The 24,037-nt window shown below is 37.6% G+C and overlaps 1 protein-coding gene across 3 annotated transcripts in view; it reads left to right on the forward strand.

The window, feature by feature from the left end:
- Positions 1–24,037, forward strand: part of PLXDC2 (plexin domain containing 2) — a 455,666-nt gene that overhangs the window by 235,371 nt on the left and 196,258 nt on the right. For all 3 annotated transcript variants that reach the window (XM_047067158.1, XM_047067160.1, XM_047067159.1), the window contains one exon: positions 12,493–12,562. In XM_047067158.1, coding sequence (XP_046923114.1) covers positions 12,493–12,562 — 70 coding nt within the window. The remainder of the gene's footprint in view (positions 1–12,492; positions 12,563–24,037) is intronic.

A 24,037-nucleotide genomic window follows, 5' to 3' on the forward strand; every position in this document is an offset into this window, starting at 1 on the left:
GTATCTATATATTTATATCTATATTGTAACCCCTCCCCTCTTTTTTTTTTTTTTTTTTTGGCCAAGAAGACACCAGTGTGCTTTTGGCCAGACATAAACACACTCTTAACTTAAAAAAAAATATCTATATGTTGGTAGGAAGATTGATACTTTATATAAGAAACCCCAACAACATGAAATGAAATTCTGTTCCCTCTCTATCATAATGCAGGTAAGGTTTTTTGTGAGATTTGTATGTTTTTTGATGTGGTCTTTTTTTTTTTTTTAATTTTAAAAATTGGGCTGTTCTTGGTGGAGATCCTCAGACTATGTGAATATACACAGAAACCTTCATTTAACAACTTAAGTCTTCTGGAGTTTGTTTGTTTGTTTTTTCCAAGAAAATAACATCATTTCAACTAACACCTCCATAGGTCTCCTGTTGGCATAATGCTGATGTTGATGGGCTAAATGTGAATGTCCATGGTGACAGCTTGGTTTCTGGCCTCTCTGTGCCTTGTTTTCTCATTCTGCACAATTTCTTTTTTTTCCTGTGCATCAGAAAATCTGTTGATAAGTGCTGATTTTTCTAAATGATTAACTCAAAAGTCTACTTAATTTGCTATCTAGATTAGGCTACTCTCTAGACTACACATTTTTGCCTCAGGTCTGTTCACACCTTAACTAACAGTTAAGTTGTTTTTATTTATTTTTACTTTGGCTGCTTGAATACACTTGCTGCTCTAGTGTTTGAATTGCTCCATTTCAGCCAAGACATTTACAGTTTATCAGCTTGGCCTTATTTGCCTTTGTTCTTAGGATTTTCCTCTAGTTTAATAACAGACTAGGATGAGTTTTGTCTGCATGAGTCTTTCTAACTAAATTTTTAGGTTTAATTAGTTGATTTTACTATTATTATTATTTACTTAAGTCACTGATCTTTGAGACTAATTCTCTCCGTCCTGAAGAAAGTATTATTTGAGGGCCCTTATGGAAAATAAGGGCATGGTGAGGGGCCTGGGTGGCCCAGACAGTTAAGTGTCAGACTCTTGATTTTGGGTCAGGTCATGATCTCATGGTTCATGGGATCGAGCCTGGTGTCTCCCTCTGTCCTGACAGCACAGATCCTGCTTGGGATTCTCTCTCCCCCTCTCTCTCTGCCTTTCCCCTGCTTGTGTGCACACATGCACGTGCTCTTTCTCTCTCTCTCTCAAAATAAACATTTTTTTAAAAACAGAAAATGAAGACATCTCTTTGTTCCATTCCACAAAACTAACATGAGATTAGAGTAAATGAGTTCTGTTCCTCTGTATTCCAGGGAAATGAGCTGGTCCGCCTGCCTTAAAGGCAGTAAATAAATACATGTAAAGATCTATTCCTTCTCCTGCTGATGGTTGTAATGGTACAGATTAAGCATTCCTCACCTAATGTGCTGAGTTTAGTAAACTCCTTTTACTTATATCGTCATCTAAACAGATGTATAGTAGTGATTATTTAAGATACCCTTGAGACCCTTCCTGAATCTAGGAACCACCTCAGACATAGAAGCGATGTTGGAGAGTTTTAAGATCGTTTTATGAAGCCCACAGTGATCAGTTTTCATGTGTATAACAAGACTTCGTTTTCCAAATCAAGAACATTTTTTTTAATCACACGTGATTTTATTCTATTTCAGTTCAATTTCATCTTATTTCTCCATATTGTGTCTTTAGTGGACGGGCACCATTATTTCTATAAAATTAGAGTCATAGGGGTAACCTTAATTTCATCATCTGTTACCAATGATGGCTGTAAAATAATTCTAGATAAAGAAATCTCTGCCCAGCTTTCAAAGTCACAAGTGAGGCAAACACCTGAGGCTTCTGTGAAATCTTAGAAGATTTCATTCACATTAACCTTTTACATCATAAAGCTATAAAAATGGGATCCCACAGCCATATCTCAGATGGAATAAATAATTTCATTTACTCTTGTTTTCTAGATTCTCTTCTCCAACCTATTTTTGATCATCTTTTCTGAGATCTCTGCGTGAGTCCGTGAAGACTTAATAACAGTTAATTTTAGAAAAGTGACCACAAAACATATTCTCACCCTGAAGTTATAAAATGATAAAGCTTTCACATGACTCTTTTGCAGGGAAATATTTTGTAACACTGAAAACTTAGCAAAATGTAAATGGAATGGAATGCTCTTTAAGAGAGAACACAACTAAAAGCAAAGAGACTTAATTCTTGTGAAAAATCTTAAAGTACAGAAGATAAAAGATAAAAGACATTTTGGGATTGGGATTGCTTGGACAAGCTAGTATGTTAGTATCTTTTAAAAATATTGGTTATACCAATTTTTGTTATCTCTCTTTTTGTCTATTTCTTCTTACCAAAATATAGCCTATTGCTTACTAGGGAAAATAGTCAAAATCTCACATGGTTTGTTCATAAATTGTCATCCTGTTAGAACTCCTGCTGTGCCTGGGTTTCTAGCCTCAGAAAGCTGGTGTCTCTTTCTTTAGTGGAGGTTGTCTGTTAAAATGCCAGTGGGACTAGAAGTGAACCACCTGTAGCCACTCTCAATTGGTGATGAGTCGCCAGGAATTCCTTATTATGAAGCAGCTGCCTGAGAAAAAATGTCAAGTAAGCTTCACTGCTGATAAATGGGGCAAGAGTTAGCCACCGGAATCCTGATACCCTGCAGAGTAGGCTGTAGAGATTGGTAGGTTTTCCTATGGGAGCAGCTCTTAGAAGCTGTGTTGGGAGGGCATACATTTTTACACAGCTTTTGAAAAATCCAGAAGTTGCCAAATGTGACCAATTATTAAAAATTGGTGAGTCTGCATAAACAGTATGGAGGGTTTTTTGCATTATTTTTGTAACCTCAATTTGAAGTTATTTCCAAATAAAAACTTAAAAAAGAGAAATTAACCAAGAAAGATGAAACGTTAAAATTGAACTTGGCCTAAATTTCAATTTCACCCCGTCATCAAGTTTTGAATCAGTTACTCTCCTGATGAACTTGGCCTTCACTGAATTCCAGATCTTAACGTATCAGTCAAAAGGCGGCTTGATACCGTGTTTAGATATGCAGACTTAGAAAACAGGCTACCTGGGTTTGAGTCCCCCAGCTTTGCGAACTACAACCTGGGTGACTTTGAGTGTGTTATTTGCTCTGCCATCACTTTTCTCATCTGTAAAATGGGAAGGATAATTGTACCTACCTTCTCAGGTTGTCATTAGTATTACACGATTTAACATTTGTGCAATGCTTAACTCCGTGGCGTCCATTCCATTAATATTAACAATCACCATGCAAACATTTAACTTTTTTAGTTATTTTCCACTGACGGGGAAGAAGGGAAGACAGAGTTTTTCCTGCCCTGCCCTGTTGGACGATCACCAGTCAAGGACTTAACAGAAGAGTGTCATTGCCCTCAGGTGTAGTGTGGCCACAAATCATTGCTTGGGTCCTGGCTAGTAGGTACCTCTGGGCTTCAACTCCTGAAATGGAAATTTCCAGGCCATGTAACTGTTACCAGGTGAAGTGAGACCATGTTATCCAGAATGAAGTCTGTATACCCTTTTAACACAGTTCACACTTGCCAAACTTTCCTTACAGCAATGGTCTTAGTGTTTCAAAGACCGTGATGTGACATCGAGACTTGCCGTTCAAAGTGGGGTCCCTGGGGCAGTATCAGCAGCCCTGGGAGCTTGTTAGAAATGCAGAATTTCCACCCCTTTACCCCCAGACCTACAGAATCAGAATCTCTATTTTCTTTTTTAATTTGAGAGAGAGAGAGAGAGAGAGAGGGAGAGAGAGAGAGCGCGCACGGGAGCGCACACACTTAAAAGCAGAGTGGGACGGGACAGAGAGAGAGAGGGACAGAGGGGATCTTATGCAGAGTCCAAGCTCAGCATGGACACGACGTGGGGCTGCATCTCACAACCATAGTCATGAGACCATGACCTGAGCCAAAATCAAGAGTTGGACGCTCATCTGACTGAGCCACCCAGGCGCCCCCAGAATCTATATTTTAACGAGAACCCTCGGTGATTATCATGTACACTTCAGCGTGAGAAGCCTGGCAGAATCCACTGCCTTGCTTGTAGAATAGTGTGAAAAATCCAGAAGTGGCTTCTGGTTCTCACCCTCCACCCACCTACCCTCCAAAGGCTTCTTTATAAAATCCTGTTATTTTTTTTCTCTCTGCCCTTCAACAGTGTTCCTCCACACCCGGCCGGAATGGTAAATATCCCCACAAACTAATTTGAATAATTTTCAAAATGTGCAAATACAGGCAAGCAACTGTAAGCCACGTGTTTGCTGGAAACCATGAAATGTGAGAGGTCAAAAGATATGGTGATAGTTCACTTAACCCCAGTTCATCTGAACGAGTATCAGGTAACTGCACAATGATTGCATTTTGTTTCCTAGCATGTGAACGGTCCCGTGCAGCGCATCATTCAATGTGCAGGGTTAATTTTAAATTCTTGGTTCTGTTACCAAAAAAGTACTGGAGCAGTTAGAATTTCCAACTCAGAAAATCAATTCAATTGATGGGCTTTATTCCTAAAAGGAATAGCCCGGCTCTTGTCCGTATATTTACGTATTGATTAGCCCCTTCTCGTGAACATTGTGATCTTTTAATTAGGCTTCCAGTGTTTTTAGTCACTGGATTAACGACCCGTGTCCCATCCACTCCTCCAAGGGTGTGAGAGTTGGTTAAAATTCCATTTTTATTAAAAAAAAAAAAATTCTCCGTGGGGAAAAAAAAACATTGTGAGTTATACTGCCCACGGCAGCTACTTTATTTCTGAAATACACTCAGCTCACTTATGGTTTTGAAGCCAGATTTTCCTTTAGGGGATATCAAAGAAGTTTGTATTGCTGTTGCATCCATGTATATCCCTCTCCGTTGCCCATTTCTTCCTTTAATGTTTGCTTTTTGTGGAAGCCTGTCCATTTACATGTTTCTGTTTCTATAGCTACATACGTGCATATGTATGGGGTCCTGTTTATACCAGTCTCCTGTCCTTTAGTTTATATTACTTCTTATATTATTGTGTAAGGAGATCGATTTCAGTTAAATAGGTGAATAAACCAGTTAACAGCCAATTACCATTGAGAACTGTAAAAAAGAAAGCAAAGGTTCTGTAAGTTAAGAAAACTGGCCCCTGGATCCCTCCTTGGAGGGTAAGAAATGGATGCACCTAAACCCCCAATGTGCAAAAAAAAAAAAAAAAAAAAAAAAAAAAAAAAACAGCGGAGTCCAGGCTGTGCCCATCTGGTGAGAGGGCACCTGCATGGCTCCATCAGGCTTCAGTGGCTTGTGGCTCAGCGTGGCTCTGCCCAGCACTGCTCCGTCGTCCGGGCCCAGCACATTCATCTGAGAAGACTGTACCTTCTTCAGATGTTCTCTCTCTTTTTTTTTTATGGCTTTGGCCTCATGCATCTGGGAGCCTTCTATGTCTTATTATGACTACATTTTAAAGGAAATTATTGTCTACTAAGAACAAAAACATGAATGACTGACAGTATTAAGGGTCCCAGAGAGAAAACACAGTTATGGAAAGTCTGATAACAGGTAGGAAAAGAAGCACCTGCTATAAAAGAAGGGAGATAGTATGATATAGTGGTCAAAACTCAAGAGATGTGGAGTCAAACATTTGTGGATTGAAATTCTGGCTCTGTTACTTCTAGTAGTTTCAACTTATTACTTGTTTTTGTTTGTTTGTTTTTGTAAAGTTTCTTTTTAATTTCAGGCTTATTTAATGGGGAGGGGGTGCCTGGGTGGCTCAGTCGGTTAAGCTTCTGGCTTCGGCTCAGGTCATGATCTTGCGGTCTATGGGTTTGACCCCCACACTGGGCTCTGTGCTGACAGCTGGAGCTGAACCAGCTCTGAGCCTGGAACCTGCTTTGGATTCTCTCTCCCTCTCTCTTCCCTCACCCACTCATGCTCGCTCTCTCTCTCTCTCTCTCTCTCAAAAATAAATAAATATAAAAAAAAACTTTCAAGAAATGTTGAAAGAGTTCCCATACAGCTTTCCTCAGTGTTAACACCTTATATGCTTGTGGTACAATTGTTGATAACAAGAAGTCAACATGGCTACTGTACTCGTTGTGTAAGGCCTCGTTCTTAACCAGTGTAAGGCCTCATTCATGTTGGTTAATTGTCCCAAACCATCCATTTTTCTTATTCAGAATCCGGTCTACGACCTACATCGCTGCATTTGTCCAGTCTCCTAGCCTCCTTCAATCTATGACATTTCCTCAGTCTTTGTCATTCATGAACTTGATACTTTTAAAGAGTATTGGATAGTTATTTCATACAATGTCGCTGATTTGGTGTTTGTCTGCTATTTCTTCCGTGTTTTAACACAGGTCTCTGTTTTCAGACCAAATTACTTTTTGTGGCATTACAGAAATGGCATTTTGTCCTTACTTGTGCATCGTATCAGAAGGTACATGATGTCACTATTCCTGGTTCTGGTGATGTTAACTATGATCACCTGCTTCAGGGGATGCCTTCTAGAATTTGCTCCTTCACTATAAAGTTACTGTGTTTCCTTTTATAATTATCAAATATCTTTCTTCAAGATACTTCCTGACTATGCAAGTTTCCTGTTTCTTATCTTACTTTCGCCTTCTAATGTTAGCATTCATACTTGCTAAATGTAGGCAAAAATACTTAGCATAACGTCTAATATATTAAATGCTAACTGCATTTTCCTACCAACAGTAAATATAGTAGTTATGATTATTTCAATATAACAGAAATGAGGGCATCATAACATTGCTCAGAAACATATTATTGAATTGTGGTATAATTCTATTAGTAAAGCAATTTGCCTTCATTGATGTTAAACACAACACATATTACATCACTTCCAACTATTAGGAATCAAATAAGGAGCTATTTTTCTTTTAGAAAAAATAATGCAGATCTCATTTTTCCAATAATAATGATAATATCCCACTAATTTGAGAGACCCAAGGTAGAAATATGTGCCCCTCAAACATAATATTGTTTAAATGATTAAAAATAGAATGCTGAGGGGCACCTTGGTGGCTCAGTTGAGTAGGTGTCCAACTCTTGATATCAGCTCAGGTCGTGATCTCACAGCCTTGAGATTGAGCCCCACAATGGGCTCCACTTTAGCATGGAGCCTGCTTGGGATTCACTCTCACTCCCTCTGCCTCTCCCCCACCCACATGCTCGTTCTCTCTCTCTCTCTCTCTCTCTCTCTCTCTCTCTCTCAAAATAAATAAATAAACATTTAAAAAATAGAATGTTGAAATATGTGGATAGAAATTAGTGATCAATTAATGAATTCATTCTTGCATAAATGAATAGTCCCTAAATTCTTTGGACCATTTCCTATCATGAACTCATGAAATTAGCAATTACTTAAAGTTTAGTTACTACTAATTTTCTTGCCACAAGCTTTTCACCAGGATTATGTCTTATACAAATGACATAAAGACTTGGGGGAACCAGAAAAATGTAGCTTTACTACCGTGCATAAGAAGCTGTCTTCAAACAAAAAGTTTTTATTAACAACATTTTAAAAAGTAGCTTTTAGAATTATAAGTGTGCCCACTCCATATTCTTAATTTGTATTAGGTTTCTGTCTTCAAGGTCTTACCGGCATTGACAAATTAATTTATCATTGTAATACCACTGAGAAATAGGCAAGCAAGCTAAACTGGAATAGTGTTTACTTAGGATTACAATTCCTCTGTTATTTAAAAAGAGTTAGCAGAGATCACAATAATTAGTCTGAAAACAGATAGCAATAGGCATAAGAACAATATGTAAAAGAGGCAACAAGAAGTGCCTTGGAAATCTGAGAGGATAGCCCTAATGGAGCCTGATGGTCTGTTCCCAAGAGTATTTTCATGGGGCATGTTGTAGGAGGGCATGATGTGGTTTTAAAGGTCACTGTCATACATGGCTGTACCTGCCATAAATCTGCACCCAACTGTCTGGATTCTCTTCATATACTTCTACAGACTCTTCAAAGAATGTTCCGTTAATTTATCCTTCCCCAGATGAAGTCGTATGCCATTTGTTTGTCTCGAAATTACCATTTCTCCTTTCAGATAATTCACTCCTTTCCACAGAGTGTAAGAAGGTAGCCAATTCAGTTGATTCTAGGTGTGTTGCCCATGCTCTTGAAATTTTCACTTCTAAGCTTTTATTTTGTATTTTGCCCAGACTGTTAATTTAGTTATGTGACAAGTTTCCCAAACCCTTACCCCTTTTACGTGGAATATCTCTTAAGGGTTGAGATCCAAGATAGGATAATGCTCAGGGTCTGGCAACTACATCAGGGTTTCAATATTATGCTTGCTTTTGTTTACAGTGACTTTGTGACAAATCCAGGGTTCTGGTTAGCCTTTCTGGTTGCAGAAGTGTCCCATGTTGCATATTCAACTTGGGGTCATTCTTATTGATTTTTTATTACGTAAAGAATGCTTAAGTCATTAATCTTCTCACACCTAACCAAAATAGCTCTTTATCTCAATTGATGGCACAGTAGTCCACTAGTCACCCCGCTAGAAACCTGTCCTCTTTCCTAGACTATCCTCCCTCACTCCCGATTTAAATGTCCTTCCAATAATCATAAAGTCCTTTCAGTTTTGCTTTCTTTCTTTTTTTTAATGTTTATTTTTGAGAGAGACAGAGACAGAGCGTGAGTAGGGGAGGGGCAGAGAGAGAGGGAGACACAAAATCAGAAACAGGCTCCAGGCTCTGAGCTGTGGGCACAGGGCCCCATACGAGGCTCGAACCCGGAAACCACGAGATCATGACCTGAGCCAAAGTCAGACGCCCAACCGGCTGAGCCACCCAGGCTTCCAGTTTTACTTTCTACCCCTATTTTGACCTGTCGCTTCTGCTTCCATGCCTTACGGTCTCATCTGGCTAACTTCCGTTTGTCATTTTAAAAGAGTTTCAGTGACATCTCCTCTGGGTTAGGTCGCCTGTCTTGGGCCTTACTCTGCCCCTTCCTAGCCCTATTGTTTATCCTTAGGTGATGTTCTCCTGCACCACTTTGTGAACTCCCCAAAGGAAGGAATGGGTGGGACCTATTGACTGTTGTATCCTCAGCCTCTGATTTAGGGACTGGTATATATAAGGTGCTAAGTAAATGTTGTCAACTGGATGAACGAGTAAATAAGACTTTTCTTCAGTGACCCGCATGCCTGTTTTATATACCATACTGAGGAAAAACAATGATCTAATTACCCAGGGGTAATGATATTGAATATATAATCATTTAGTGTCAAGGCACTCCATGAAAACAAACAAACAAACAAACAAATAAACAAAAACCACAAAGCACTCCCTGGGGGAAGAAAAAGCACTCTATAAAATTCCAGAGCTTTTGTTTTTCCTGTTTATGTTTTAATATTTTTCAGTTATGTGTTTTAAGGAGGCATGATAATAATTTTCAAAAACTTGCCTTTATGTATGACTTTTCTCATCGCTTTGTTTTAACATCTCAGTAATTAAGAGCATTGCCATCGCTGTCCACCACATGTGGGTTCAAATTCTAGTTTTCCTCTTAAGCTGTTCTTAACCACTCTGACACTAAGTTAGTTTCACTTTGATGCAGTTATTGTCTGAATCTTATGCAGTTGCTTTATGTGAGTCTGTATATGTAGAGAATGCTAGGTAGGATATCGTAAGAAGGCATACCTTGAGCTAAGAAGTCAAAGTAGGAGTTTCTGCGGATGTGACCTAGCTAGTCCCTGTTGATGCTTTGTCCCTCATCCCTTCTGTCTCCTTGAGTTCACCTGAAACCATGGAGGGCAGTTCTAATATATCAGCAACTTACCAGCTCAAGTGCTGTGTCTCTTCTTTCTGTCTGAAGGCACAAGCACAGGGAGTCTGGGGGAGGAGGGGAATTAACCTCCAGTCGGTAGGAGATGGGAGTTAATGAATAAATGTCCCAGCCTCCTGACATCCAGTGAGAAGATTCTAAGGCATGTTTTCCTTCTTGTTTCTCAGAGGCTCTCCAAGAGGAGAACTAGCTACAACAGTAACATACCTAGTAGTGTATCTACTACTGATTGCTCTTTTCCTTGTCTCGCTTTTCCCACTTTCTGTAGCAAATACTTCCTGATTACTTTCCAAACAAACTATCTGCCCCTAAATCCTTATGTCGGAGTTGGTATTTGGGGTGCCAATCAAACTAAGCCAAGGCTTAAAGAATATGGAAGCCATGGCCAACCAAATTTGAAAGACTATGACAGTCATAAGCGACAGCTTGTAGCAGTACCAGAACCAACGCTTAAAGGTGGCAGGTTCAAGGGAACTAAAAGAAAGCTCTAGAAGACTTGCTGGAGCAGAAAATGTGAAGAGAAAATTGTGAGGTAGCAGGGGCCAGTTAGTGTTGGGCCTTAGAACACATTGTCACCATTTTGACATGATTTCAGAGAGGGTTGGATCTGGATTGAATGATTTCAAGTGGGGGAGTGATGTGCTAGATAACATGGAGAATGACTTCTAGGGGAATTGGAGCCAAGCCTAGGAGGAAGTTATTAGGAACCTACATTTGGAAAGTATTATCCACAGAGAAATGGTGGATTTCACCGTTATTGAGAAGGTGGCGTCTTTCTAAATTTGCATTGCTATTCCTTCAGTGTCCATGAAGCGGTCATGGTGGTAACTAGGGTAAACTGGTCCTTTACACAGGGAAGCATTTCAATTATTGATACTGTTCTTCAGAATAATATATTAACAAAATTTCCTTGAGAATGTCTTTATTTCTCAAGAAAAGTCAAACTTACATATGTGTGTGTCTCATTCTTCTTTTAAAAATATTGAAATGTTTGTGGTGGCAGAGACACTAATATCCTATTCCTATGGTTCATCTTTGGTAGAGTAATTGATAGCATTTGTGAGTAATACATATTTAAACCAAACTCCTACTCTGGAAGTAAGGGTTCCGAAGGGTGATGAATTTTACCAGTTTGCTCATGAGCATGCAAATAAATTACAACGATGAAGAGCAATATACCACAGCAAGCGCCTTTATAAAATTATTTTGGATGTCTTTTATGAGATACCCAATTTTGCCATTGGAAGCTTTTATTTTAGGGTTATTAGTAACCACTCATTTCAGTTAGTGCCGTGAAAATGGGTTTTGTTGTTCCCATCAGTCAGCATAAAATAAAAATGGTGATAAACCCTCTCGGAAGATGCAGCTTTCATTACAAAGGAGGGAATGAAAACCTAATTGAAAGTTACTGTAAATTTTGAATCATTAATTTCATGCCAAATAAGTCATTAGAAATCTCTGATGGATGTAAAAACGCGATCATTTGCAAAATTGGAATGAGCAAAATTCAATCTAGATATACCTCTCTATTTTTTTTTTAATTTGTATATTGGGAGAGCTGTAATATAGACTGTTGAATTTCAACATGAAAACCTTTTGCTGTAGGTAATTTGTGTGTGCTTTTGGGCTCTAAACCAGGTAATTAATTTCTTTCTGGCTCCTTTTACTTCAGTTGGTCATTTTTGTTATAACTCACTTTTTTCTTGCTTCTTGCCTAATAATAATATATCTGGTTTGTATCACTTCAAACATATGAAAAATCTAAGGTTTTTTGTTTTGCTTTGTTGTGTTTTGTTTTTATTTTACTGTGTATAATATATATATTTATTATATAAATTATATGTGTATTTAATATATAAATATATGATATAAAAATATAAATACATACATATTTTATAAATAATACAATAATAAGTAAAACTACATATATATGTATGTATATATGGTCCCTTTTTTCGAACAAAGAGGGGTGAAATTTATGAGCTTTCTTCTTAAGTCTCTCCAGTTTTCTTCTAAAGTAGTTAAGTAGGCAAAGTAGTTCTCCAATAAGCAGCATTTTTTTATTCTTTGACTCTGTGCTTTTTAAAGTGGACATAATACACCAAATACAGAGAGTTTATCGCACCAAAAATAAAAATATCTGCAGGTCTAGATCAGAGTGCAAGCTATCTTGTTACATGAAACCGCCTTTCATTATGAAATGTACAGAAGACAAATTGAATACATAATTACATAAAATAAATTTTTTGCTGTCTTATTCAGTGAAACTTGATAGATGACATGTTCTACTGTGTTGGAGAAAACTAATCAAACTAAAAATAGAATCCTAAAATAAATTGCTCACCATGATGACTGAACTGATTCTCAGTGGACGACTAAGAGAATTGGAGAGAATAGCTTGAATCACAGTTGAAAGTTCCAGATTCTTTTTGTAAGCGAAGAACAGACCAATAGACCATCACAGTCAACTTTTTTCTTCTCACATACTTCGAACACTTAATTACCAGAGAAAAGAAATCCTTTATTACCACCAGGGATTCAAGGTCGAACAGTCAACTACAATAATAGTAGTTCAAAGTAGAAGCATCATTTTTTTTTTAACTGGAAGGCTTTCATTTTACATTTACGGTTATGTACATTATTGATTTTCTTTTCTGGTTGTTGTTCCTTGCAGAGAGTGAATCTGTCCTTCGATTTCCCATTTTATGGCCATTTCCTACGTGAAATCACTGTGGCAACTGGGGGTAAGTGTTTTTCTACCCATCCACCCTAAATAATCTACAGTTTCACTATAGTTATTTTTAATTTACTTTACATTTCAAGAGGGACATTTATTGGGAAAACCATTGCCTTCTATCACAAAGTCATGGGTGTAAATCCAATCTAAGAAAGAGTATAGCTATTGGAAAAACTTCAGCAGAAAAAAAAGGTGGAGTTATAATTTTCAGCTTAGATTCATCTGTTTTCTTTCTACTTTTTTTTCCTTCTTTTTCCTTCTATGTTTTAATTCATCTTTGGTAATATGGTAAGACTGAATAAATGGGAATAGACCTAGAAAAGAAAAAGGTGTTTAAGGAACCTGCTGCGGTATTTTTCTTTCTTTTAATGTATGTAATTGATTAATATAAATATGTATACACACATCCTCATTATATTACCTTTAATTATTTGCCCCCCCACACTCTTTAATACCACCTATGTTGACTGGCAACTAATTTGAATTTTAAAAGTAAACACTGAGATTCAGTTGGGATTCTTTTAGTTTTATTTTTCTGCACAACCTTTGGAGATTAGTATAGAGATTAGCAATACTCTAGAAAGGCAATTATCGTTTTTTTAGTATATCCCAGAAGTCAGAAAAATTTAATCCTTGAGTGCTACTAGCAGAGATAAGCAAAAGGCCAGAGAATATCCCTGTGTTCTGAGGGAAAAACATAAACATGGAAGCATAAGTCAAGAAATAAGTTAAAAGAAAACCAGAGGTGGAATGGAGTCTACATACAGAGCACCCATGTCTAATGCACCTTGGACAGGAGTCCCTTTCCTTCACCAGGTTTCATTATTGATCTTCTGAATGGTAAGGAAGTCATGTGGATCACTCGTGCCACATTTTAATATAAAATTTAGAAGATACATAGGATTCAGAATAAGACTTATAATCAGAAATATCAACAAACAAACAAAAGTTTTTGAGCACCTACTCTGAACAATGGGAAATAAAGCTATATCTGCCTTGGGATTATATAGCCTCGGGGACTATTAGAGTGAAGCAGAATGTGGGGGTTCCTTAGAAAATACATATGATGAAATATGGGTTTCCAGGGATGACAAAGCTGAGCCATCTGTGAAAGTCCAGTAAGACTTTATAGAAAGATTGCTGTTTATGATACTTCTTAAATGATGTCTCAGTTTCTGTGGTTATGTAGGGAAGGAAGGGTAGGTCCTACGGAAGAACATCTTGAGTAAATACACAGAAGAAGAAATGGGTAAGGTGTATGTAGGATAGCAAATAATCGAGTTTGAGAGAAGCTGGAAGTAGATTTACAAAAAAAAATGTGGCATATTAAGAAGAGAAAGGTAGATTGGGACAATTTTATATATTGCCTCAAGAGTCTATGTGAGTCATTAGTCCTTAATTAGTAAGTAATAAGCTTTAAGAAGCTGAACCCAGACGTTTGTATAATGCCTTCAAGTGTAAAAAGACTGGGGTTCTACATATAATTGGAAGAATATTGCAATAGTTTGTGTGGCACATATTGAGAGCTTTGGCAAGTCTGTGGCTTTTTCAAATCAAGGGAGAGAAATGATGCTGTCAGCAGAAATCACAAACTCAAGCAGAAGAGCTGGTTTTAGGGAACGCCAATGGCTTCAGTTCTGACCCTATTAAATTTTGTGTAAAGAAAGGACTAAATATAAGCAAAATTCACACAATGACCATGTCTTTTTGAGCTTGCCATGCATTTCTGTGCTAGTATGATGCATGGCACTTAATAGACATTTAATTAATGTGTTGAAGGATTGAGATAAAAGGAAAAAGGTAAAAATGAAAGATGGCCCCCGACACTATGAATTACATCATGCTTCCTAGCATCTTTGAAGTATGATAGGAACATGGCTATTTTATAAGCTGGACATTAAGCACATTTTCTAACATCTGAATTTTAAAAAGTGTTCCACTGAATTTTAAAAAGTGAATTATTAACCACGTTTGTTCAAAATCTGTACACACGGTGGTAAAAATACGGACCCCTTTGATTTTCAGCTTCTCAAATTGTTTTATCTTTAAAAGTCATGTCGGTGATTCAGCCAATATGAACTAAGATTTCCCTTAGCTGAGTTGGTAGGAAAGAAACCCAAACAAATAGCTATATCATCTTTACTGCTTCAAAGTACCAATTTCCTTTGAAAAGATCCTCAAGATAAGTGAAAAATCTGGTATCTTAAATGATCTCCATCTTCTCTGAAGAAAGCACTAATGTAAAGAAACATTTTTTTCTCTCTACTTAAAACATGCTGGCATCGAACTTGCACATATAAATCTACACCCTGTTTAGAGAGGCATAACTGAGATAATTTAGACACTCACCTGGGTTTCTTGAAAACAAAACAAGAATCTCCTGTAAAAGTTTTTGACTAAATACAAAGCTTGTTTGTGCATTTATTGTTTATTTATTCAGTCAGTATTGATTGAATCCCTACCGTGTGAAAGGCACAGGATGTGATATTTCACTGTATCCAGAGAAGGGTAAAATATGGATCCTGCTCAGGATCTTAGAATCTAAGAAGAGGAAGGAGCGGGGGGCCTGGGTGGCTCAGTCACTTGAGCACCGACTTGACTCAGGTCATGATCTCATAGTTTGTGAGCTCGAGCCCCGCATCAGGCTCTGTGCTGACAGCTCAGAGCCTGGAGCCTGTTTCAGATTCTGTGTGTGTCTCTCTCTCTCTGCTCCTCCCCTGCTTGTGCTCTGTCTCTCTGTCTCTCTGTCTCTCTCTCTCAAAAATAAATAAACATTAAAAAAATTTCTTTTAAGAAGAAGAAGGAGTATATAACTAAGCGTCAGAGGACGCTGACTCTAAATACTGGAGGGGCAGAAGGTTGCTCCCAGGCCATTCCCGTTGGGCCAGTCAAGAACGGGTTTGTCACACTGGCCTTGAGGGAAGGTAGAATTTTAGTAGGCAGAGAGGCAGGTTGAAAAAAACATGGGGAGGGAAGGGGCATTCCAGACAAAGGGATGCTGAACTAAGGGACAGTATATCTGGAGGACTGTCACGTACATCTGTTTATCCCTGTTGGAGGGTTGGAGTTAAAGTCTAGCGAGGGGAGATGAGAAGAGTGATGTGAAATACCTCGAATATTACCGATTTGACGATATCCAGCAGGTATGAGGGTTTTCTGAGTAGAGAACAGATCTGGCCTGTGCTGGCCGCGGAGAGCAGGGTAAGGCGAGGGCGGCCAAGGCAAAGAAAGCAATTAGCAGCAGGGCTTTTGGTATTTCTGCATGGATCGTGGCGCCTTAACCAGGGCGTGTGCAGTGAAGAAGGAGAGACAGAGTCAGTGCAAGACACATCGCTGAGCTCTTTATTTTTTTATTTTTTTTTTCAACGGTTTTTATTTATTTTTTTGGGACAGAGAGAGACAGAGCATGAATGGGGGAGGGGCAGAGAGAGAGGGAGACACAGAATCGGAAACAGGCTCCAGGCTCCGAGCCATCAGCCCAGAGCCCGACGCGGGGCTCGAACTCACGGACCGCGAGATCGTGACCTGGCTGAAGTCGGACGCTTAACCGACTGCGCCACCCAGGCGCCCCTGAACCACAGACTTTTGATGGGTCCCGTCTGTGATTGACTAGGTGTGATAGGCAGGTGGACCCTCCTGACAAATGCTCGTCACATTAGAAATCTTGGAAAGTTATTACCCATGAATGGCTTGCGAGAAAAACTGAAACCACGGGTGAGGTTAAATCCAGTTGACTGCAGACCATTCTAAATAGACCCGGGACTGGGATTTTTTAAAGAGGGACGCATAGGTGTCTGTGAAACAGAAATGAATATTCTATCGACTGTCAGTTCTCCTCAACTGTACCTACAGATGTCTCTTGAACCTGTTTTTACATTGGATTGGGGAAAAAGAAAGTGAAATGTTAAAGTGGATATTTCAAAGTACAATCTCCTTCATTCCTACTACGCTGTTTTCCCGTTTCCCATGCCTCCTTAAAATCCAGCCCCCACCCCTCTTCTCTCTTGCCGTTCACATAGACACAAATTTCTTTACGACCGAAATGAGCTTAAAGATGTCTTGTGTCATTGCTAAGATCAACACCATTTCAAAACAGAAAATGGTTTAACAATACAGACATATATATATAATTTATTGTGACCCGTCTTTGTATTTAAATATACATATTTCATTATGAATAAACTTAAGTTTCAAGCAAAAAATGTAAACAAAAACTTAAGCTTTGACCATTCATTTATAAATTATAAAAATGAATCTTTGTTTATTAAGCATTTTAATTTTCAAAAGCTTCAGTCATCCATACAAATAACGCACAAAGTGAATTAGAAACACCATCTTATTTTCTGGTTCACTGGTAACAGAATCTGAAAGCATTCATTTATCTTTCTATTTCAAAAATACTTCAGAATATAAATATTTCAGGCATTAAAAAACTAGTGCTCTGTGCATCTCATAAAAATATTTCCATTAATGGCGCCACTAAGCTGTGTTGTTGGCATATCACACTGCCTTCGTTTTCTCTCTAATACTCTAATTGGTTATTTTTTATTATTAGGCTGCTAAGGTGATATTTTAAGTGTTTCAGAAAACAGATTTAAGTATGGCGATTTGATTTTTAATTCCTGTGACCACCACTTATACTGACATTTTTTTCATGAGCCCATCATGGGAACCCAAAACTATGATGAGAGAAAAGGCAGGGGTGGGTAAGAGGTACTTTAAATAACAGGAAAGAGAAGGGTTGACAATATCCGACAATTCGGGCCCCAGAATTTAAGTATGTAGACAGATGCCGGTTCATATTTAAAATTGTGTGTGGAATTGCCGACAGTTGCACATGAGATCAGCAACCAAAGATGATATAAATTTAAAAGGTAATGATGTATATGTATTACTTACCTTGATTGAATGAAGGATTTGGCCTCCCTTTCCTTCTACATGAATTTCTAATTGGAGGTTCAGTTAAAAAAAATGTGTAGAATTTTTTCTCAGGGTACGAAACAGTTGTATTCACACATCTTTCTTTTTCCAGTTTTTTGGATATTAACTGACATGCAGCACTGTTTAAGTGGAAGGTGTTGAATTTTAGATCTATTTTATTTCATTTGCTGTACGGTAACTAATAAGATATAAAATTTTCATTATGTAATCAGTGTTTAATATACGAAAAATCAGTGCATGGCAGTAAAAAAGTCAAAAGGCAGAAGTAAAATATATATCTTCCTTCGTTCCCTGCCTCCTACCCCACCTGTTCCCTTCCCACAAAAAAACTGCTCAAATTTAGACTACTTTCTTAAATTTGGTCTATAATCATTTGGGTGGGTTTTTTTCCACTTTTAAGTACCCAATAAAAGAGGTTTAACATGAAAATGTAGTGCAAATTGTTTTGATTAGGTTTTCCGGAAGTATATAAGCAAATCTTCCAGCTTCTTTTTTGTTCTCACTTTCAAATAGTAATATTTTAATTGCAGTCCCAAGTAATATTTCATGCGTTTTAGAGGGACTTGATTAATAACAGTTATAAAAGCTTTTTTAAGACTGGAACAGACTAGGGGCGCCTGGGTGGCGCAGTCGGTTAAGCGTCCGACTTCAGCCAGGTCACGATCTCGCGGTCCGGGAGTTCGAGCCCCGCGTCGGGCTCTGGGCTGATGGCTCGGAGCCTGGAGCCTGTTTCCGATTCTGTGTCTCCCTCTCTCTCTGCCCCTCCCCCGTTCATGCTCTGTCTCTCTCTGTCGCAAAAATAAATAAACGTTGAAAAAAAAAATTAAAAAAAAAAAAGACTGGAACAGACTTAGTTATTACTCATGATGATCGATTTATAAATACCAACCCCATCGTCTTTAAATATATAACCTCAGAGGACAGAACAGAATGCATCTATTAACTTTCTGAATCTAGCAAAAAAAAGTCAATGTGGAGTTATTTGCCTTTCAGTATTATTATTACTATTGTTATTATTATTAAGAGAAAGCAGAAGTTATGGGTTTCTGGAGATGTGATGCATGGAGGGAAAGTACTGAAAGGATGGATGCTGGACAAAAGTAAATCCATCCCATATGATTCATTAATTTAAAGTAACAAACAAGGGCTCAAGGGATTCTGAACAGAAAGATAAGTTTCGTGATGTCTGCTTTGCTGTATCTAAACGATTTTCTGTGTGGCTCGGAGCCTGGAGCCTGTTTCCGATTCTGTGTCTCCCTCTCTCTCTGCCCCTCCCCCGTTCATGCTCTGTCTCTCTCTGTCCCCCAAAAAATAAATAAACGTTGAAAAAAAAATTAAAAAAAAATAAATGATTTTCTGTGAAATACCTCAGAAAACCTGAGCGAGTTCATCTCAGCAGCCCTCCTAGATGATTAACTCTTCCCCAGACTGTCTAGGGTCCAAACGTAGATTCAGCAGATTCACCAACATTACATTTCTTTTCCCTGTGGCTTGATGAATTGCATGCTCTGAAGCTGTTCTGTTTCTCCTATGCATCAACACGTCACACGTCATTAGCACTGGCTTCTTGGGACTGAGGGTAAGTGTGGTTGGAGATTAGAGCCTTAGGAGATCCAGAGAGAGACCACCCAGGAGATAGACTTGAGTCAATAGGAATGAGTAAGAGAAATACGAGAGGCAGAAATATGGGTAGAACAAAGGAAGAAAATTATAGAAAAACAAAATGGAGAGGACCATCGATGCGTGATGCTGAATTCATGATTGCAGACAGGAATCTGGAAGGTTGATCAGCCAAGGTTGAAAGTGTGGGTGAAAAGCACATTCTCCAGGTTTAACGCCTTCTTTTGCCATAACAGTCACAGAGGAGTCCACACATCACTAGTGCTTAGACATTCACTTAGGAACATTTGCCTCTGGAAAAAAGCATCATGTATCCTCTCGGGGATCCAGACTTTATTTGAAACATTGGCAACAAATAATTTTGCTTGCATCCTGTCCTAGTCACTGCATCAATAATTCAGAAAAATAACAATATTGCACAGATGCTCAAATATATCACCCAGTTGAAAACAAACGGAGTCTAGGTAACTAATTAATAAAGTCTCAGTATACAGCAGCTGCTCCATTGTCCAATCCTGGTAAGGAAGGGGAAAAAATAATGAGCAATGTGGGACTAACTTTGGACTCCAGCCATTTCAGGAATAAATTCAAAAGAGCTCCCTTAATTCCTCCTGAAACCAGCAATTGAAATTCAGGTTTTTTTTGAGAAACAATCTGGCATCTAGGTTAAGATAAATGTATTTGAACCAGAATGTATAGGTTCATAAGTCAAACTAGTGATAGCTATTGTGATCTTTAGCAAATTCCTTTTTCTCTCTTGCCTCAGTTTTCCAGTCTGTAAAATAGCATAATAAAAGTACCTAGTTCAGACATAATTTTGTTCAAGATTAACTAATAATACGTTATCGATACCTATTTCATAGAAAATGCTGCAGTAATAGCATATATCATTATTATTATTATTGTCATTATTATTATTGCTATGCCTTTTTATATGTAACTTTTCTCTTTTATCCTTTACAAAATACCTCCTCTGTAAAGCTGTGCTTGCTTGTTAAAGTAGTTGGTTGTTTTCCTTGATGACATTATCCATAGCTCAGAGGGTGTTCAGGAACCTAACTTGTCATTATCTCTAACAGCTCCTTTTAAAGGTTGGCTCACCCATTCATGAGTGGGAGGTATAATAGGATCTTGATGACTTGGGATGTACTCTTTATCAGCGTAGGTATATCTGTCATCTCTAACTGCAGTACAGAATCTCCTCTAAAGACACTCTGTGACTCTGAGAGTCTGAAAGTCTCACAAAATGTAGCCATTTTGTAAGGCAAGGTAGAAGAATCTTGAAATGTTCCTCCAATTGTGGTATCATAGGCAATAACTGGATAACGGGTGTTATTACAATCAGCAGGCCACATGCTTTTTAATCTACCCTTTGTATAACAAGAATGTTAAGGACAGATCATCAAAGCACAAAGTTAGCTATGAGTAACTGATGGTTTTGCTAATTGCTAATATTGCAGCTTGAAAATGCATTGAAGACCCACCCACAAATGCAAAATTAAATATTTGTTTAAATTTATGTGTGATGTGTTGCCTTTGAGTTAGGAAACAAATTCCTTTATGTGTGCCTGTTCTTTCAATGCCAATCTTTATTTTTTTAGGATCTTTCCTTATTTTTTAATGCTTTACAGAAAAACAGTAGATATAATGTGAAAACAGCTCAGAACTTTGTTCTCACTTCAACTGATACAGCTGTAAGGCTGAGACATAGTATTAAAAATAATAATTCTAAATGTTTTGTTGCCTATTTCTGATGGGGTTTTGGTGAGTTAAGATTACATTGTTGGTCTGACTAGCTGAAGGGCTACAGAGATATTTTCATTTAATCTGCTTGGATTATTGTTCAAATGAGAGGTTTCTGCTGAAAGCAAAGAAGATTAAAAAAAAACACCTTTTAATTGGTTTATTATCAATTTTAACAGCTACTTTAAAAAGCAAGCATCATTTTAGTTAATAACTTGCAGGGAAAAATCCATAGCACTTTTAGATTATTCTAGAAAAAATAGAAAATTAGGAGAAATTGGAACAACTAGATTTTGCAAAAAAAAAAAAAAAAGAAATATTACATAAATGTTAAAGAGTAAAAACCCTTTAATTTTTTTAATTGTGGTAAAATAGACATAGCATAAGATTTACCATTTATGGGTTTACTGTTTATGAATTTTTGTCATTGGGCTCAGCTCTGACATTTTGTTTTTCTCCTGGTTCTTTTTTTTTTCTTTGTTTAAAATGGTAATTCTTTAAGTAACTTATCAATTTTCCTCCAAAATGCATTCAAGGGGGCGCCTGGGTGGCTTAGTCAGTTAAGTGTCCAGATCTTGGTTTCAGCTCATATCATGATCTCATGGTTTTCTGAGTTCAAGTCCTGTGTCGGGCTCTGTGCTACCAGCCTGCTTGGGATTCTCTGTCTCCCTCTCTGTGCCCCTTTCCACTCGTGCTGTCTCTGTTTCTCTCAAAATAAATAAATTTTTAAAAAATGCATTCAAAACACAGCTACTCCCCAAAGCTTTACACCAGTGCACTCTCGTACACAGTATTTACTCTTCTCACTTTTGACCTTTCTGGTTCTCAATAATTAGAGATTATCTTGGAGAAGTTTTTAAAGCTATTTCTTTAGCGTTAGATAAAATTGAATAAAACCAATTATATAATAAAACTGATTATATAATCCTAACCACTATTCAGTTTAAAAAAATAAGACATTATGTAACTAAAATTTAAAGTGACAAGATTGTGTGTTAACATGGAAAGAACACTTAATGATAATCAAGATATAAAATTTTAATTACATACAATAGTATTTATTTTAAAACACCATGTGAATAAATCAGAAGGGAAAGTAATGCTGGTTGTTCTGTAATGGTGGCAGTAAGAGTGGCTATTTTTCTGTTTCCTAGTTTCCAAATGTTCAATTGAAAATTAAACTATAAAATTAAATTATTTCAATTCTTATGTTTATTTTTGTAAAAAGTGCTTAGGAGGGAGCACCTGGGTGGCTCATTCGGTTAAGTGGCCGACTCTTGATTTCAGCTCAGTACACGATCTCACAGTTCATGAGTTCAAGCCCTGCTCGCAGCCTGGAGCCTGCATGGGATTCTCTCTTTCCCTGTTTCTACCCCTCCCACTCTCTCTCTCTTTCAAAATAACTACATAAACTTTACAAAAAAAGTACGTGGGAGTCTGATTTCTTTTCAATGTAAATGGCTACCAATTTAACACTATTTTTTTTTATTTCTCCCACTGATATACAATGCTACTTACACACTAAACTCTATTATTTTCCATAGGATTTGAGATATACTATGCAGATTAAACTGATATATTCTATCAGAAATATAGAATACACTAGAAGAAAACTGGAAAGAATTACTTTGTAATTCTGAAATTGGGAGCACTTTACTAAGAATAATACAAAACCCAGAAACCATAAAATAAAATAGTAATACAAACTACATATGTTAAAATTTGCATATATTAAAAACTCATGGCATTTAAACATCAACAATTAAGAAAAAGGAAATAACAACCTAGGAAAATATTTGCAACACACCTGACATTCGATGGGTATTTTCCTTAATATATAAAGACGTAGTGTAAGGAAAAGATAAATATGGAAACTAAGCAATGAGCAAGTGACAAAGGCAGTTTATTAAAAAGGAATTATAGGAACTTCTGATTTCAGCTCCCCATTATAAAGATCTTAGAAGTTGTTATTCCTAATCTAACAACAAGAAAAAGCTACACAGGCTGAAAATCAATAACTTTCATTGGACCCAACAGAGAGCTGAGATTACAGGACAAATCACCATCCCCATCTGGAGAGATAAGTGTATCCAGGGATTATAGTGGGTATTTGATTACCTAGAGCAGAAGCCACTGGCACCACAAATTGGTAATAACACCTAAATGGTAATTTCCAGAGTTGAAGTGTGGATTAGCCTAAGAGTAAGAAATTCTTGGAGTCTGCAGTGTTAGGGGCGCTATTAAGCTTCTATGGGCTTGACCTCTAGGAGCCCTATCTGGTTATGAGAGTGAAAGTCTGAAAAGCGTCCCCTCTTGGCCCTTTTGGGAGAGAGGAAGACGAATCATAGTAAAATACATACAGAACTTTCTCCAAAACAAAGGCCTAATCTTCAGGGGAAGATTGTTTTGCTAGGGCCTTAGCCTAGCTAGAGGACACTTATTTTTCCTACTAGGGCTGCCTGGAACCTTCCTGCCTCACATAAGGGAAAATAAAAATACATGGTCAACATGAGTCAGGGTTTCCAGGAAATAGACTGGGAATGCTACAGCCTACAGCAGGAGGCAGGAGAAAATGATTCCACTAGAAACACGCTTTGAAGGTCACAGCCCAAAGACATAGGCCCATTAAAAACTGAGAAACTTCTAAAATGGAAACATGAAGGGGCATCTGGTGGCTCAGTAGGTTAAGCACCCAACTTAGGCTCAGGTCCTGATGTCTCAGTCCATGGGTTTAAACCCCATGTTGGGCTCTGTGCTGACAGCTCAGAGCTATCATCCTCTTTGGATTCTGTGTCTCCCTCTCTCTCTGCTCCACCCCCCCTCCTGTGCTATGTCTCCAAAGTGAATAAACGTTAAAACAATTGTTATTAAAAAAACAAAACGGAAATATGAAGAAAAAAAAGAATGGGAAAAAAAATCAAACATCCAAGAACTGTGGGACAATAATAAAAGACGTAACATATACGTCATTGTAATCTCAAAGGAGAAGAAAGAGAACAAAAAAGAAGAAATATTTAAAGTAAAAATGGCGAACAACTTCCCAAAATCAATGACAGTCATCAAACCAGGAACTCTGCAAACACCATCCAGGAAAACAAACAAATAAAATAACATACCTAGGCATATAATTTTAAACTGAAAAATAAATAAATAAATAAATAAATAGGAAAATCTTGAA

Source organism: Lynx rufus, unplaced genomic scaffold (assembly GCF_022079265.1).
Source record: "Lynx rufus isolate CCGP_SWC_20201006 ecotype Redwood Valley unplaced genomic scaffold, mLynRuf1.p SCAF_7, whole genome shotgun sequence".
Taxonomy (NCBI): Eukaryota; Metazoa; Chordata; class Mammalia; order Carnivora; family Felidae; genus Lynx; species Lynx rufus.